At 44.3% G+C, this 12,116-nt stretch overlaps 1 protein-coding gene across 1 annotated transcript in view; it reads right to left on the bottom strand.

The window, feature by feature from the left end:
* BNIP3 (BCL2 interacting protein 3) overlaps positions 1 to 3,271 on the bottom strand; it is a 39,211-nt gene extending 35,940 nt beyond the window's left edge. Inside the window, 1 exon segment of the mRNA XM_029610723.1 lies at positions 2,978 to 3,271. Within this exon segment, the coding sequence (XP_029466583.1) occupies positions 2,978 to 3,023 (46 nt within the window). The 5' untranslated portion in view covers positions 3,024 to 3,271.
* Between the last annotated feature and the right edge of the window lie 8,845 nt (positions 3,272 to 12,116).

The following is a 12,116-nucleotide window of genomic DNA, read 5'->3' as shown; positions in this document are numbered from 1 at the left end:
CTCCTAGAACCCTCAAATCAGATAAGAATTTGGTGTGGAATGCATGTAAAATCCAAAAGTTATTAGGTGGCTATAATTATATGTAGTCGAGGAAAATGTGGATACTCCAAATATACCTGTCATGATCCTTGTGGTCCCACAGTATGTCCTGAAATTCGATGTGGATCAGATGCAAAACAAAAAAAACAAAAAAAAAAAAAACGATGTAAGGGGGTGTATGCAGAGCAAAAAAAAAAATCCTACCCCGTCCGAATGTTTATGCCCCCTGACATGTCCTGAAAACTTGCTGTGGATCAGATGAAAAACCCCAAAGTTATTTGGTGGTATAATTGTCTGCATGGACTCGTGGAATGCATGGATCCTCCCAAACAATATCCCTTCATGACCTGACATGTACAAACAATTTGCTGTGGATTGGATACAAAATAAACAAAGTTATTTGTTATAATTACACACACAAATTTGTGGAATACATGAATCCAAAGAAGAACCCCTGTCCTCATGTCCTCTCTGTCCTGAAAATCTGCTGTGGATCGATGGATAACAAAAATGTTGTTAGGTGGTAGAATTTGTTTTAGTTTGACTGTCTGTTTTATTTGTATTGATGGATGTTCTTTTTATTGTACGCTGCTTTGGGCGGCCTGCATTGGCCAGGTATGTGGTTTAAAAAATGATTTCAATAGATAGATAAAATGTATGGATTTGTGCAATATTCAGATTCCCCCTCCAAAAAAAACCACTACACCATGATCCCTGTGGACCACCTGACATGGTAACATAGTAATGATGGCAGAAAAAGACCAAATGCTCCATCAATCTGCCCAGCAATTTGCTTATGGTAGTATCTGCCGCTCCGTGCAGGTTATTATCCCCTTATGTTCTGTTAAGGGTAGTAACTACCATTCCGTGCAGGTTACCCTCATGCATTCTGTTAAGGGTAGTAACTACCATTCCGTGCAGGTTACCCTCATGCATTCTGTTAAGGGTAGTAACTGCCATTCCATGCAAGTTACCCCATGCATACATGTTATATCATCTCTTTCTTTAAGTCTTTAGGGATCCACAATGTTTGTCCCATGCCCTTTTGAAAAAACTGGATGCAAAACAATCAAGTTATTAGGGGGATGACAAGTGTTTGTCCAATTTTTCTTGCCCCCTCCCTTGCCTGATATACCCTGAAAATTTAGTGTCAGTAGGACATCAATTGTAAAAACTATTAGTAGAATGCACACAGTGATCACATAAACCTTCCTTCCTTGAATGTTGATTACAAATTATTTTTCTTAAGGACCACTCCTATTGAGGTAGAATTGGGAAAAGGCCATGATACACTAGCTGGCAGATCACTAGGACTTTATTGGAACCTCTCTGATTTCTTTATACTGGACTGTTGTCATGCAGGCAACAATAGGCCAGGGACCGACATATAGGAAAGAAGGAAAAGAAACATGAAAACAGCAGGAACAAAAATAACTTAAATCTGAAAACTACCACCTCTTTTCCTCTCAAGTTTCTTAACACCTTTCAACTCACTTAAAAAAATGTTCTCAACATTTCTAGCAAATCTGACATTATCTTTCACCTCTGCAGTGATAAAAACAAACAAACAAAACACAAGAAACAGTTGCCCAGATGGCACAAGATTCCCTTCCTCAAAGAGATAAACACAGCTCATAATTCAGTGAAAAATCAGACTACAATCTGAGCTGAATCAATCTTAGCTAAGTCAGAGCACAACCTATGATATAATGGAAGATAGAGTGAATTGCCCAAGGTCACATGGAGTATTAGTGGGAGAAATGGGATTTGAATGTTGGCTTCTCTGGCTCTTAGCCCATTGATCTAATCTTTAGGCCAGGCTTCTAGCTCCCTAACATGCCAGGTTCATACATTAATCAATTTTCTTACAAAATCAATTCAAGTCAATGCCAAGACAGCAAAGCACTTAGAACTCTTGGTAGGTATTCTGAGTATCTAGGTGCCATTCTGGGTGATCAGATTCCTGTTCCAAGGATGAGAAATAAAACGATGTTAAAACTATTTCTGAACATTTAAGCCTGGACTTGTAATGTAGTAAACAATATATTAAACAAGGAAGTGAAACATGCTTATGCATGGATTTTTTTTTTTTTAGTGCTTTTCAGCCTTGACTCTATTGTAAATCTCACCCTGATCTAACAAGGTCATTTTCAATAGGGTAAGCACCAGGCCCATGTTCCACTTATCCCCCAAGTTTGGATCTGATCAGTGAATTGTTACACAAGTCACTGAATGGAATAAACCAGAATATAAGCTTAAGAATGCTGAAAGAATATCTCCAAAGATGTATATGAACAGTAAGATGTCAAAGCATTAATGTACATAAACATTATCAATGCTCTACATTAGTTATTAAAACTTCTGTAATTTTATATCAGCTAATGTTCAACACTAAAGTTTGTCAGCATAATTTGCTGAAATTAAAAAAGTTATTTCTAATTCCTCAACATACTCAGTACTATTTATCATATATATAGATAATTGATAGCCTCTTCGACTGTCCGATATTTGTGTCAATGAAATCGCAGTGCAGCTATACCTACAGCAAAAACAAAACAACACCACAACACGGTTTACGTGGAAAGATCATTGCTAGTGAGACCAGGCATTCCAACACCTCTTGACGCAAGAAAACAAAACCCTCCACTACTTTTCAGATCCAGTAGTTGATAAAATTGCTATAATTGGCACACAAACGGTGAAATATTTTAAAGGTTATTTTTATGATTCTAGGTGCTGTGCTGTGCCCCCCGCCCCACTGTTAGCTCTTCAAGCTGCAGCTTATTAGCAGGTTTCCCACGCTATGACATTAACACATGAGAAACACCAGGAAAGGAACCTCCCGTGCCCCGCAGCTCTCGCTAGCAGCAGCGCCCGAGCCGAAAACTTTGGAGAACCTGGACGGCCGTTCCTGTCTGGGTTAGGTTTCGTTGCTTACCCTGTAAATTTTCCTCCTGCACATTTAGCCCTTCGCTGTGTGCCATGCTGCCCCTCTCTCCGTTTGGATCCAGGGCCCTTTATCCTCCAACCTTTCCTCCTTCCTTCGCGGACTCGCTCACAGTCGCTCCGGCCGGGGGATCCCACAAGGCAGCTCCGAGCCCTTCACACGACGATGCTGTTGATGTTATTGTTTTGGAACGGAGGAGAGGGGCAGACTTGCTGCAGCTAGCGGATCATGACGTATGAGCAGTGAGCGAGCTGATTGGCTCCCTGCGCGCTACGCCCGCTGTGCAGGGCCACACAAACACCATGCATTTCCTTTCTTTTATAGGACATGTCAAGTTTTGGCCCTTTTTTTTTTTTTTTTGCTACAGTCCCGATGTAAGCCGGCTCCTGATTGGTCTTACCTTGCTCCCTGTCTACATGACTTTACGTGAAGGTGATTGGTTATAAGTCGCCCGCTGCCTATGCACATGATCATATTTCTATTTCCTTCCTTTTAAGGTGGTCTAGCCGGTAAGGCCATGGGCTGCATTACTGGGCAGGAGAACTGGAGCCAGCCATGGGAAAGGAATCGGGGAGGAGAGATAACAACAATAATAATTAGGGATTTCAAAATTCCCTCACGGGGAGGGAAAACTTTAGGGCACCCAACCAGAGAAAGGCAGCAGCAGGAGTAATTAAAAAAGGTGGAGCTCGGTATGGGGCGGGGAGCAAGCAAACCCAAAACAGGCAGGGAGCCAGCAGAAAACTTTGATTTTCGGCTGTATAGCTGAGAATCTCGGTTTTATTTAGTATAAGGGCTACTCAGGCATTGTTTATAAGGAACGAGAAGTGTGGGACTCCCAGTCTGGTGCCACCAAAGGACAGTGTGCAAAACAGCGGAAACAGGAAAGGAGATTGGTTCACAGTGTAAAAGAAGCATAGCAGCTGGATATCCAGTACAGGGTGTGGCCTATAAAGTAATCCTCATTAAAAGCAAACTAACAGTATCTGGAAGAAGGTGCATTTTTATATGTAGCAAGAAAATTTATGGAACTAGAATATAGACCAGATAAAGTGTGTGGGTTTTTGTTTGTTTTTTTTTGCACCTGAAGCTCAGTTCCAGTATATGGCAGCAGTGGGGAAGAGTGAGATGGGAATAAAGATGAAACAGAAAGACAGGCACAGGACAGCGAGAGAGAGAGATCAGAAAGGATGACACAGGACAGAGAGGGACCAGATAAAGATACGGACAGAAAAGGAACAGTAGGGACCTGAGAGAAATTCAGACGAATGGCTGATCTGCGAGGGACCAGATAAGAGAGGCAGAATGACGAGGAGCGGCGATGGTCCAAAGAGAGGCAGAGACAGTGGAGATCAGAGATAGATAACAATATTCTGCATGAACGCAATGCAGAGATTGAAACCTGCTAGGTGGTGGTGGCGCCGCAGAGAGACCCCACAGGCTCGAAGATCATGTAGACTATAGGAACAGAGAAGGTCGTTATGGTTTGTGTATGCATATATAGGCACATAGGCTGGGGTGAGGGGAGTGAGAGAGGGTTACTTAAGATTGTTGCCATGTTTTTTTGAAAGAAAATGCAAGAGAACCCTGTTAATGCCAAGTCTTATAAACAAGATAATTATAGCAATTTGTTTAATGTATGAGCAAAGACTTGCAGGAATTAGTAGTGAATTGTGGAATGAACAATAACAACTAGCCAGAAGCAGTAAAGCAGATAATTTTAATTCAATAATAGTAATAATGCATTGTATAAGAAGCTATTATAGATAAGATGTGCAAAGTGGTGGACTCCCCAGAAATTAAGAAAAAAGGACTCTCTTTCTGTAAAAGAATCTGTCTAGTAGCAATTTCACCAGCCAGGGGTTGCTGGAAGATGCGGAAAACTCTAAGCAGCATATATGAGTGTGTACCGTCAGATATACAGCTATATAATGTTTTATGCTGCACACTAACCTTGCCTACAAATGGTGCTTTCAAGGACTTAACCTAAATGGCAAGAACATACAATACAAGAAAATAATAGTTCAATTTAGTTTGCTCAACTTGCAGAGAAGGTTAATTTGATATTAAATAATGACTTAAAGGGGAATGTAAGACAACAGATAGCTCTAAACTTTCTGAAAGATTGATTTAATTTATAATACCAATATTCTTTAAATGAGTTAATTCAAGGATGGTTTCCTGCAAGAAAACATTTGTGCCTCAGTTTTATAGATTGGGAGGCAGACATTTACAGAGCTAGCTACTGCCTTTCTGTAACAGACAAGCATAATATGGGCATCCAGGACCTCACTCATTCTCCGCCGCCCTTTCACATTCCAAGAACCACAAACACATCGCTTTGGGTAAATAAGGCCGCAGCTTTATTAACTTGAAGGCCCGAGCCCAGGCATAAACCATTAACAATACAGTTTCAGCTTCCAACCCCTCTGACCATCCGCCGCTCCCCCCGGCAGGATAGTCGCTACCAGCCACCCGGCTCGACGTTCCGGCACGCCCCCACCGGGTTCAGACTCCTGCCGCCTGCCTGCAAGGAGCCAACCTGGGTGGACTCCCGCCACCAACCTGCAAGGAGTCCGGCCGGCCATCTCCCGCCGCTTTCCAGCAAGGAGCTCCTCATCGACAACAGCCCCCCAGTTGTCACCACCATCCACTTTCGCTGAAACCCCGTTTAACAATTAACCAAATACATAACTATTATGGCTTGGGCCATCCGCCAAGACCCCAACCCCCCCCAATAGCTGCGACAACGAAACATATTGTACAATCAACCGAAACATAAGGGCGGGTGGGAGGGGATCCGAAGCCGATGCCTGCCGCCGCGCCACTGCCCGGAGTTCTCCCCCTTGTGCGCGTACGCTCCCCGGGTAGCCCTCCCTACCCCTGCTCGTGCCGGCCTGCCGACCAATCGGGGCCGTCGTTGCCCTAGCAACGCGCCCTATCCTATCCTTGTCTTCCTATTCCAATCCCTTTCCTCTCCGACCCCCTCCCTTCCCTTGGCCTCCCTGTGACCTGCACTCCACGCTCCTGCTCTTCCCCCCCCCCCCCCCCACCCCACCCCCCCCCCCCCCCCCCCCCCCCCCCCCCCCCCCCCGGGCCGCTAGATCCCCGAGTGGGCCTGGGCCCACATTATCCTGCCCGAACGGACACTGGGTCCGCTCGGGCTTCCAAGAAGTCAGGGCCTATGAAAACAAAAGATTGACATTAAACAATTCTCTGTTTTGTGTGAAGCAGGAATGTTAAAGTTAGGGACTAGCACATGAGGTTGGAAATGACTGCATACAACTGTGGGACCAGAGTAATGCAGTAGGCCAATATATGCACACTAGCAACTGTACCCATTCTACGCCCGGGCAGCGAGCCTTTTTATTGGCACATCTGCTCTTGTTTTGAGCAGAATTTCCCTAGAAATTCACTGTAAGAGTGTCCCTTCCACATACACACACCCTCATACAGGCTCCCTCACTCTCTGGCACACACACACATCCCCTCATATAGGCTCCTTCTCTGAAACCCACACTCAAGCATCCTGTGCACTCCCCCTCTTACCAACCAAGCTGTCTCTCACACTCCCCCACACCCTCTCTCCTCTCTCACACACATTCTCTCTCACCAGCATCCCCCTCCCCTCATATAGGCTCCCTCTCTCTGAAACCCACACTCAAGCATCCCCCCACCCACCCTCTCTTACCTCCCATGCTCTCTGTCATACCCTCTCACCAACCATGCCCTCTGTCACCCCCCTCTCTCACACACACATTCTCTCTCGCTGGCACCCCCCCCCCCCCCCCCATGTTTTTATTAGCACATGTATGTATGCTCTTGTATAAGCATCCCCCGCACTCCCCCTCTTACTAACCAAGCTGTCTCTTGCACTCCCCCACACCCCCTCTCCTCTCTCACACACACATTCTCTCTCACCGGCATCCCCCCCCCCATGTTTTTATTGGCACATGTATGTATGCTCTTGTATAAGCATCCCCCGCACTCCCCCTCTTACCAACCAAGCTGTCTCTCTCACTCTCCCACACCCCCTCTCCTCTCTCACACACATTCTCTCTCACCGGCATCCCCCTCCCCTCATATAGGCTCCCTCTCTCTGAAACCCACACTCAAGCATCCCCCCACCCACCCTCTCTTACCTCCCATGCTTTCTCTCACACTCTCCCCACCTCCTCTCACCAACCATGCTCTCTGTCACCCCCCCCCACACACACACACACACACACACATTCTCTCTCACCGGCATCCCCCCCCCCATGTTCTCTCTCACACCCTCCTGCTCTCTCTCACCCTCCCCTCCCCAACACACATTCTCTCTCACTGGCATGCCGCGGGACCCGCACCGTCCGCGGCGAAGATGCAGGCCTGGTGCGCCAATCGCGGCGAAGATGAAGGCCCGGTGCACTGTTCGCGGCACACGGGGACCTTCCATTTTTGCCTTGAGCAGAAAATAGCAGTGGAGACCCCGGCATGCCGCGAACAGAGCGCATCCTGTGGCACATGCTCCGCAGTGAAGATGAAGGCCCGGGCACGCCAATCGCGGCACACAGGGGCCTTCTCTTTTCACGGCGAACAGCACGCCGGGCCTTCATCCTCGCCACAAACGAAGTGTGTGCCGCAGGACGTGCTCCGTTCGTGGCAGCCAGGGTCTCCTCTGCTATTTTCTGCCTGTCCCGCGATGGCCGCTGTCCTTCGTACCTCTGGCGTGTTTGAGCCCCCAAGGCAGCCAGGGAGCTGCCTGCGCCATCTATCGGCGGGCTGGGGAACATGTGCGAGCCCTGATGGACACACTACCAAGCCCGATATATTATGGATTATTACTAGATTTTGCTAAGATGGCTTGAAAATTGCATTGGTGCTTGCTGAAAGGAACCAAGAATCAGAAACCAATGGCAGTGTAAAAAAAGTTTAAATGAAAATAAGATAATTTGGGCTGAACATGTTGGGGATATGAAAACAAGAGGATCCCTTGGAATTTATCTGCTGAATGGTTGGGGATCAGATAGTAGATCTGTAGAGCCCTTTTGAACTGAAAGGGTTCAAACAAAAGCAATTAACAGCTACTTGTGAGGTAACAAAACTGGAGCCAAGAGGATCACATTCTAGCAAAGTCCAGGGATGGTATGTGAATAGTTGGAGACACTGGAGGAGATAAGAATAGAATTTTAAGATTAGCAACTATTTATCATGTAATAGGGAAAGCCAATTGGCTTGGGAATTTTGGAAGAGATCAATCCATTCTGATTGGCTACTTTTTAGGACTCAATTCAGTCTTTTAGTCTTAAAGTAGGCAGGTAATCAAGTTGTGCTAATGGTTAATCAGTACTTTCTCAAAGAATTGGGACACACTTGGAATATAAGATCTAGAGTTCAGTAAGATTTACAGTGAGGGGGCACCACCCCTCCCACCTTTGGTGAACTTTACCGTGTGGAGCCTTCTCTCTTGCAAAAGGAAGCCTCACAAGATTGTCGGAAGAACTCCTGCTAGTGGACAATAGTATATTTTATACAAAATATATCAACATATCTATTGGTAGTAAATAAATTTGCAAACTTGTACAAAGAGTAGGGGTGGATTTGAGATTTTGGCACCCATACACAGTGCCATGACTGTGCCCCTTTGAATCTGTGCCAGCACATGGTCCTAATACAAGCAGAAACAGGTTCCACTATAGTTTGAATACTTGGCGCCTTCATAATTTGGCACCTTAGGCAGTTGTCTGTGTTGCCTAAACTCAATCCAGACCTGTCAAAGAGGGAGGTGAAGGCATTGTGTGTGCATGCATTCATATGTACAGTATATAATGCACGCATTCCTGCTTGGTTACCATAATCATTCTACAAGGGTTTAATCAATCTTTTTCAGAGGTGGGGTTGCAGGTTAGCTACAGTGGGAGAATGGGAAAATAACGCAGTCTTTTTCAGCCAGGCACAAACATAGGGGCTGGGCTCAAGTTGAAGGCCTTTTGTGGCAGTATACAGTCGTAAGCTGCATTCTACATGTGAGATAAAGAAAGGTACATAAATCTCCTTCCCCACATTCTGGCATGCTGCTCCAGTTGCTCTGAGAAATGGGCTTCTCATGCTTTAAAATAACTGCATTGTTTGCAGCAAAATGTTATATGCTGACATATTTCCAGTTGTGTTATTGCAGGTTACTGAAATCTGAGGCAGACGGGTAAGCCATGAGGATCCCAGCATGGTGATGGGGCTCTTGGAATACTAACACTGAGAATAGGAGAAAGTTTCTGGAAGAGCTACTGGGAAGTCTAACAGATAATTCAATTATTTGGCTATATACATGTAGAGCATTATATCTACCCAAGGGGTTCATTCTTTTTTTTTTTTAATTCTTTATTTATTCATTTTAATACATAAACAAAACAATTTTGCTTATAAAGAAATATTGCGGTTCCATTAATAAACACAAGCATAGTTATTTTTTGCCACCATCATTATTAAATAAAGTAAAACCCTCTATAGTCTAACTGTTTGAAAATTATATAAGCCCTGGTGTGCAAAATATTTTTATAATTCTTTTACATTATTCAATATATTAAGTCCCGCTCCTAGCAGAATACTATTTATAGATCCAGAAATCTTTTAAGGAACAAAATAGTAGGAATATATCATAATTAACAATCTGCTCGTAACAACACCTCCATTTTTTTCTATTAGGTTAAGATGTTAATTTTCCTGGCCTCGATATACTCCCTTAACTGCTCAGGGATAAAAAAAAACATAACGTTCATTTCCTTTCATGAGAAAGCATTTACAAGGAAACTGAATTTTAACAATATAGCCCAGCCCTATAGCCTCTTGTCTAAGGGTTATAAAACCCCGACGCCTGGCCTGAGTAGCTGGAGCTAAGTCAGGAAAAATTTTTACAACAGCCTCATGAAAGTTAAGCGGATATTTCCTAAAATACGGTTTCATAACTAGGCGGATATCTTTAACTGTTATAAATGACACCAAGAGTGTTCCCCTGCTTATAACATCTAGTGTAGAGTCCTCAAGGAACCCAGTTAAGTTCCCTGCGAAGGGAACACTAGTAGGGTTTCCTGAACGCGTCGATGTAGGAAGAAAAAAGCAGGAGTTAATGGATGGTAGGTTTGCTTCAGTTATTTCCAGATTTGCATGTAGAAATCTCTTCAGAGTTGTGTATGGGATTTCCCCCACAACTTTGGGAAAATTAATGAAACGTAAATTCAAATGTCTGGATTTATTCTCAATAAATTCCATACGTTTGGAAATGGCTTGACTATCTTTAATCGCTGCGGTCTTAACCTGTTGGAGTTGTTTATTTTCCTCTTCCAAACCATTCATTTTCTCTTTTAAACCGTCTAGTTGTGTTTGCATAACAACTGACTTGTGAACGCTCTGTAAATTAGAAGTTTCCATTTTTTCATTCATGGAGTTTATTGCCGAGGCCATGCCAGCCATAAACTCCCAGAGGGAGTCTAAAGTCACCTGTGCGGGTCTCACAGGGATAGCGATTAGATCTTTCTTTGTGCTATTTTCTGGAGACATACCTTCTCCCAGGGTTATACTGGTTACGGTTAGCCCCTCAGACCTCAGCTTTTCCACCGGGCTAGATGTAAAAGGGCCCGCGGCTATCCCGTCGGAAATCAGTGAGGTGACCTCTGGAATTAGGCCGGCTTGAATCGCTGCCGCGCCTCCACGCCTCGTCTCCTCAGCTAAGCTCTGCGTAGGTGGCTCCCTCTGTTCCGGGCTTAGAGAGACCTCCCCCGTCGGCAAGATCAGCTGTTCCACGCTCTCCTGCACATCGGCTTCCTCGGTTCTCTGTTGAGGTGTTGGACTCACAAAGCGAGTGATCTCTGTCTGAATCGTCGTGGAGGGGTTCGTTTCGGTCGGGTAGGTCCGAACTTTACCCTTCCTCTTAGCGGGCATTTTTCAGAAAAAGAAAGCAGCAAAGGCAGAGCGCTCCCGCTTAGGTCTCAATACGAGCAGCCATCCCAAGGGGTTCATTCTGATCAGTGTTTTAGCTGTTGGTCTATGTTGCTACACCCAGAAAAGCTGGGAGAAGTTTCCATTTACTTGCCCATACTTACTCTGGAAATATCAGAAAGCAAAGGTGCTTTGGGGGTCCAGAATATTTTTAATTCCCATTCTTCAAAACTTGGGTAGCATTATTAGCATGTTGGGGGGGAGGGGGAACGTTAGAAATGGGAGTGTTAGAGTTGTCTAAATCCAGCTGTCCATAAACAGCAAATACTGATACTGACTTTCACATTTATTCTTTTAAAACAGGAGCAGCAGAAGACATGAGCAGTAGAAGCACCGATCTTATCAGAGGGACCAAAGTTTTAACAATTGTTTACATAGGTTATGATGGAGTGGCCTGGGGAGATGGGGAAATATATAAGATAGATTACCCAGACGATGGTAGGAGTCATCTGGTTCTTTGGGGTATTTAAGGTTAGAGAGACAATGCCAGAAACCAGGAACACAACTCTTGACCCAGTGCTATCAGAAGGGGATGTGCTTGTGTTGAACAATCATACTGAGGTATGAATAAGACATCTCAAGTTTAGTTTAACACATTGTTATACCACCTTGCAAAATAAAATCAAGGCGTTTTACAATAAAATACATATTTAAAATCCAGTAAGATGCATGACTTCAATATAACATAAATACAATGATGAAATTCATACATAGGTGAGAATTTGAAAAAAGTAAAAGCCTAAAAAGAGGATTCCAGAAATGCAACCATAGTTGGTCAAAAACATTAGCAAATGCTGAATGGGACCATATTCAGTTCATGAGGTAAATTATATAAAGACTTATTTAAAAATCAAGTCTTAAGTGCTTTTCAAAGACACTTAGGAGAGGACGGGGGCAAAGTGGGGAGGAGTAACCTAGTGGTTAGAGCAGTGGGCTATCAACCAGCAAAAACCAGGGTTCAAATCCCACTGTTGCTCCTTGTGACCTTGGGCAAGTTACTTTACCCAAAAAGCAGAATATAAAAATCTAAATAAAATAAATATTCAGGGCATGAGACAAAAATTAATACCCCATTAAGCCAGGCCCTGGGACATAGCAGTGTAGTTACACAGTCAGCAAAGGCCACAGGGACAGGGCTCATTAAAACAATACGAGCAAT

The sequence above is a fragment of the Rhinatrema bivittatum genome, chromosome 7, assembly GCF_901001135.1.
Source record: "Rhinatrema bivittatum chromosome 7, aRhiBiv1.1, whole genome shotgun sequence".
Lineage (NCBI taxonomy): Eukaryota > Metazoa > Chordata > Amphibia > Gymnophiona > Rhinatrematidae > Rhinatrema > Rhinatrema bivittatum.
This window is presented reverse-complemented; position numbering and strand designations above follow the sequence as displayed.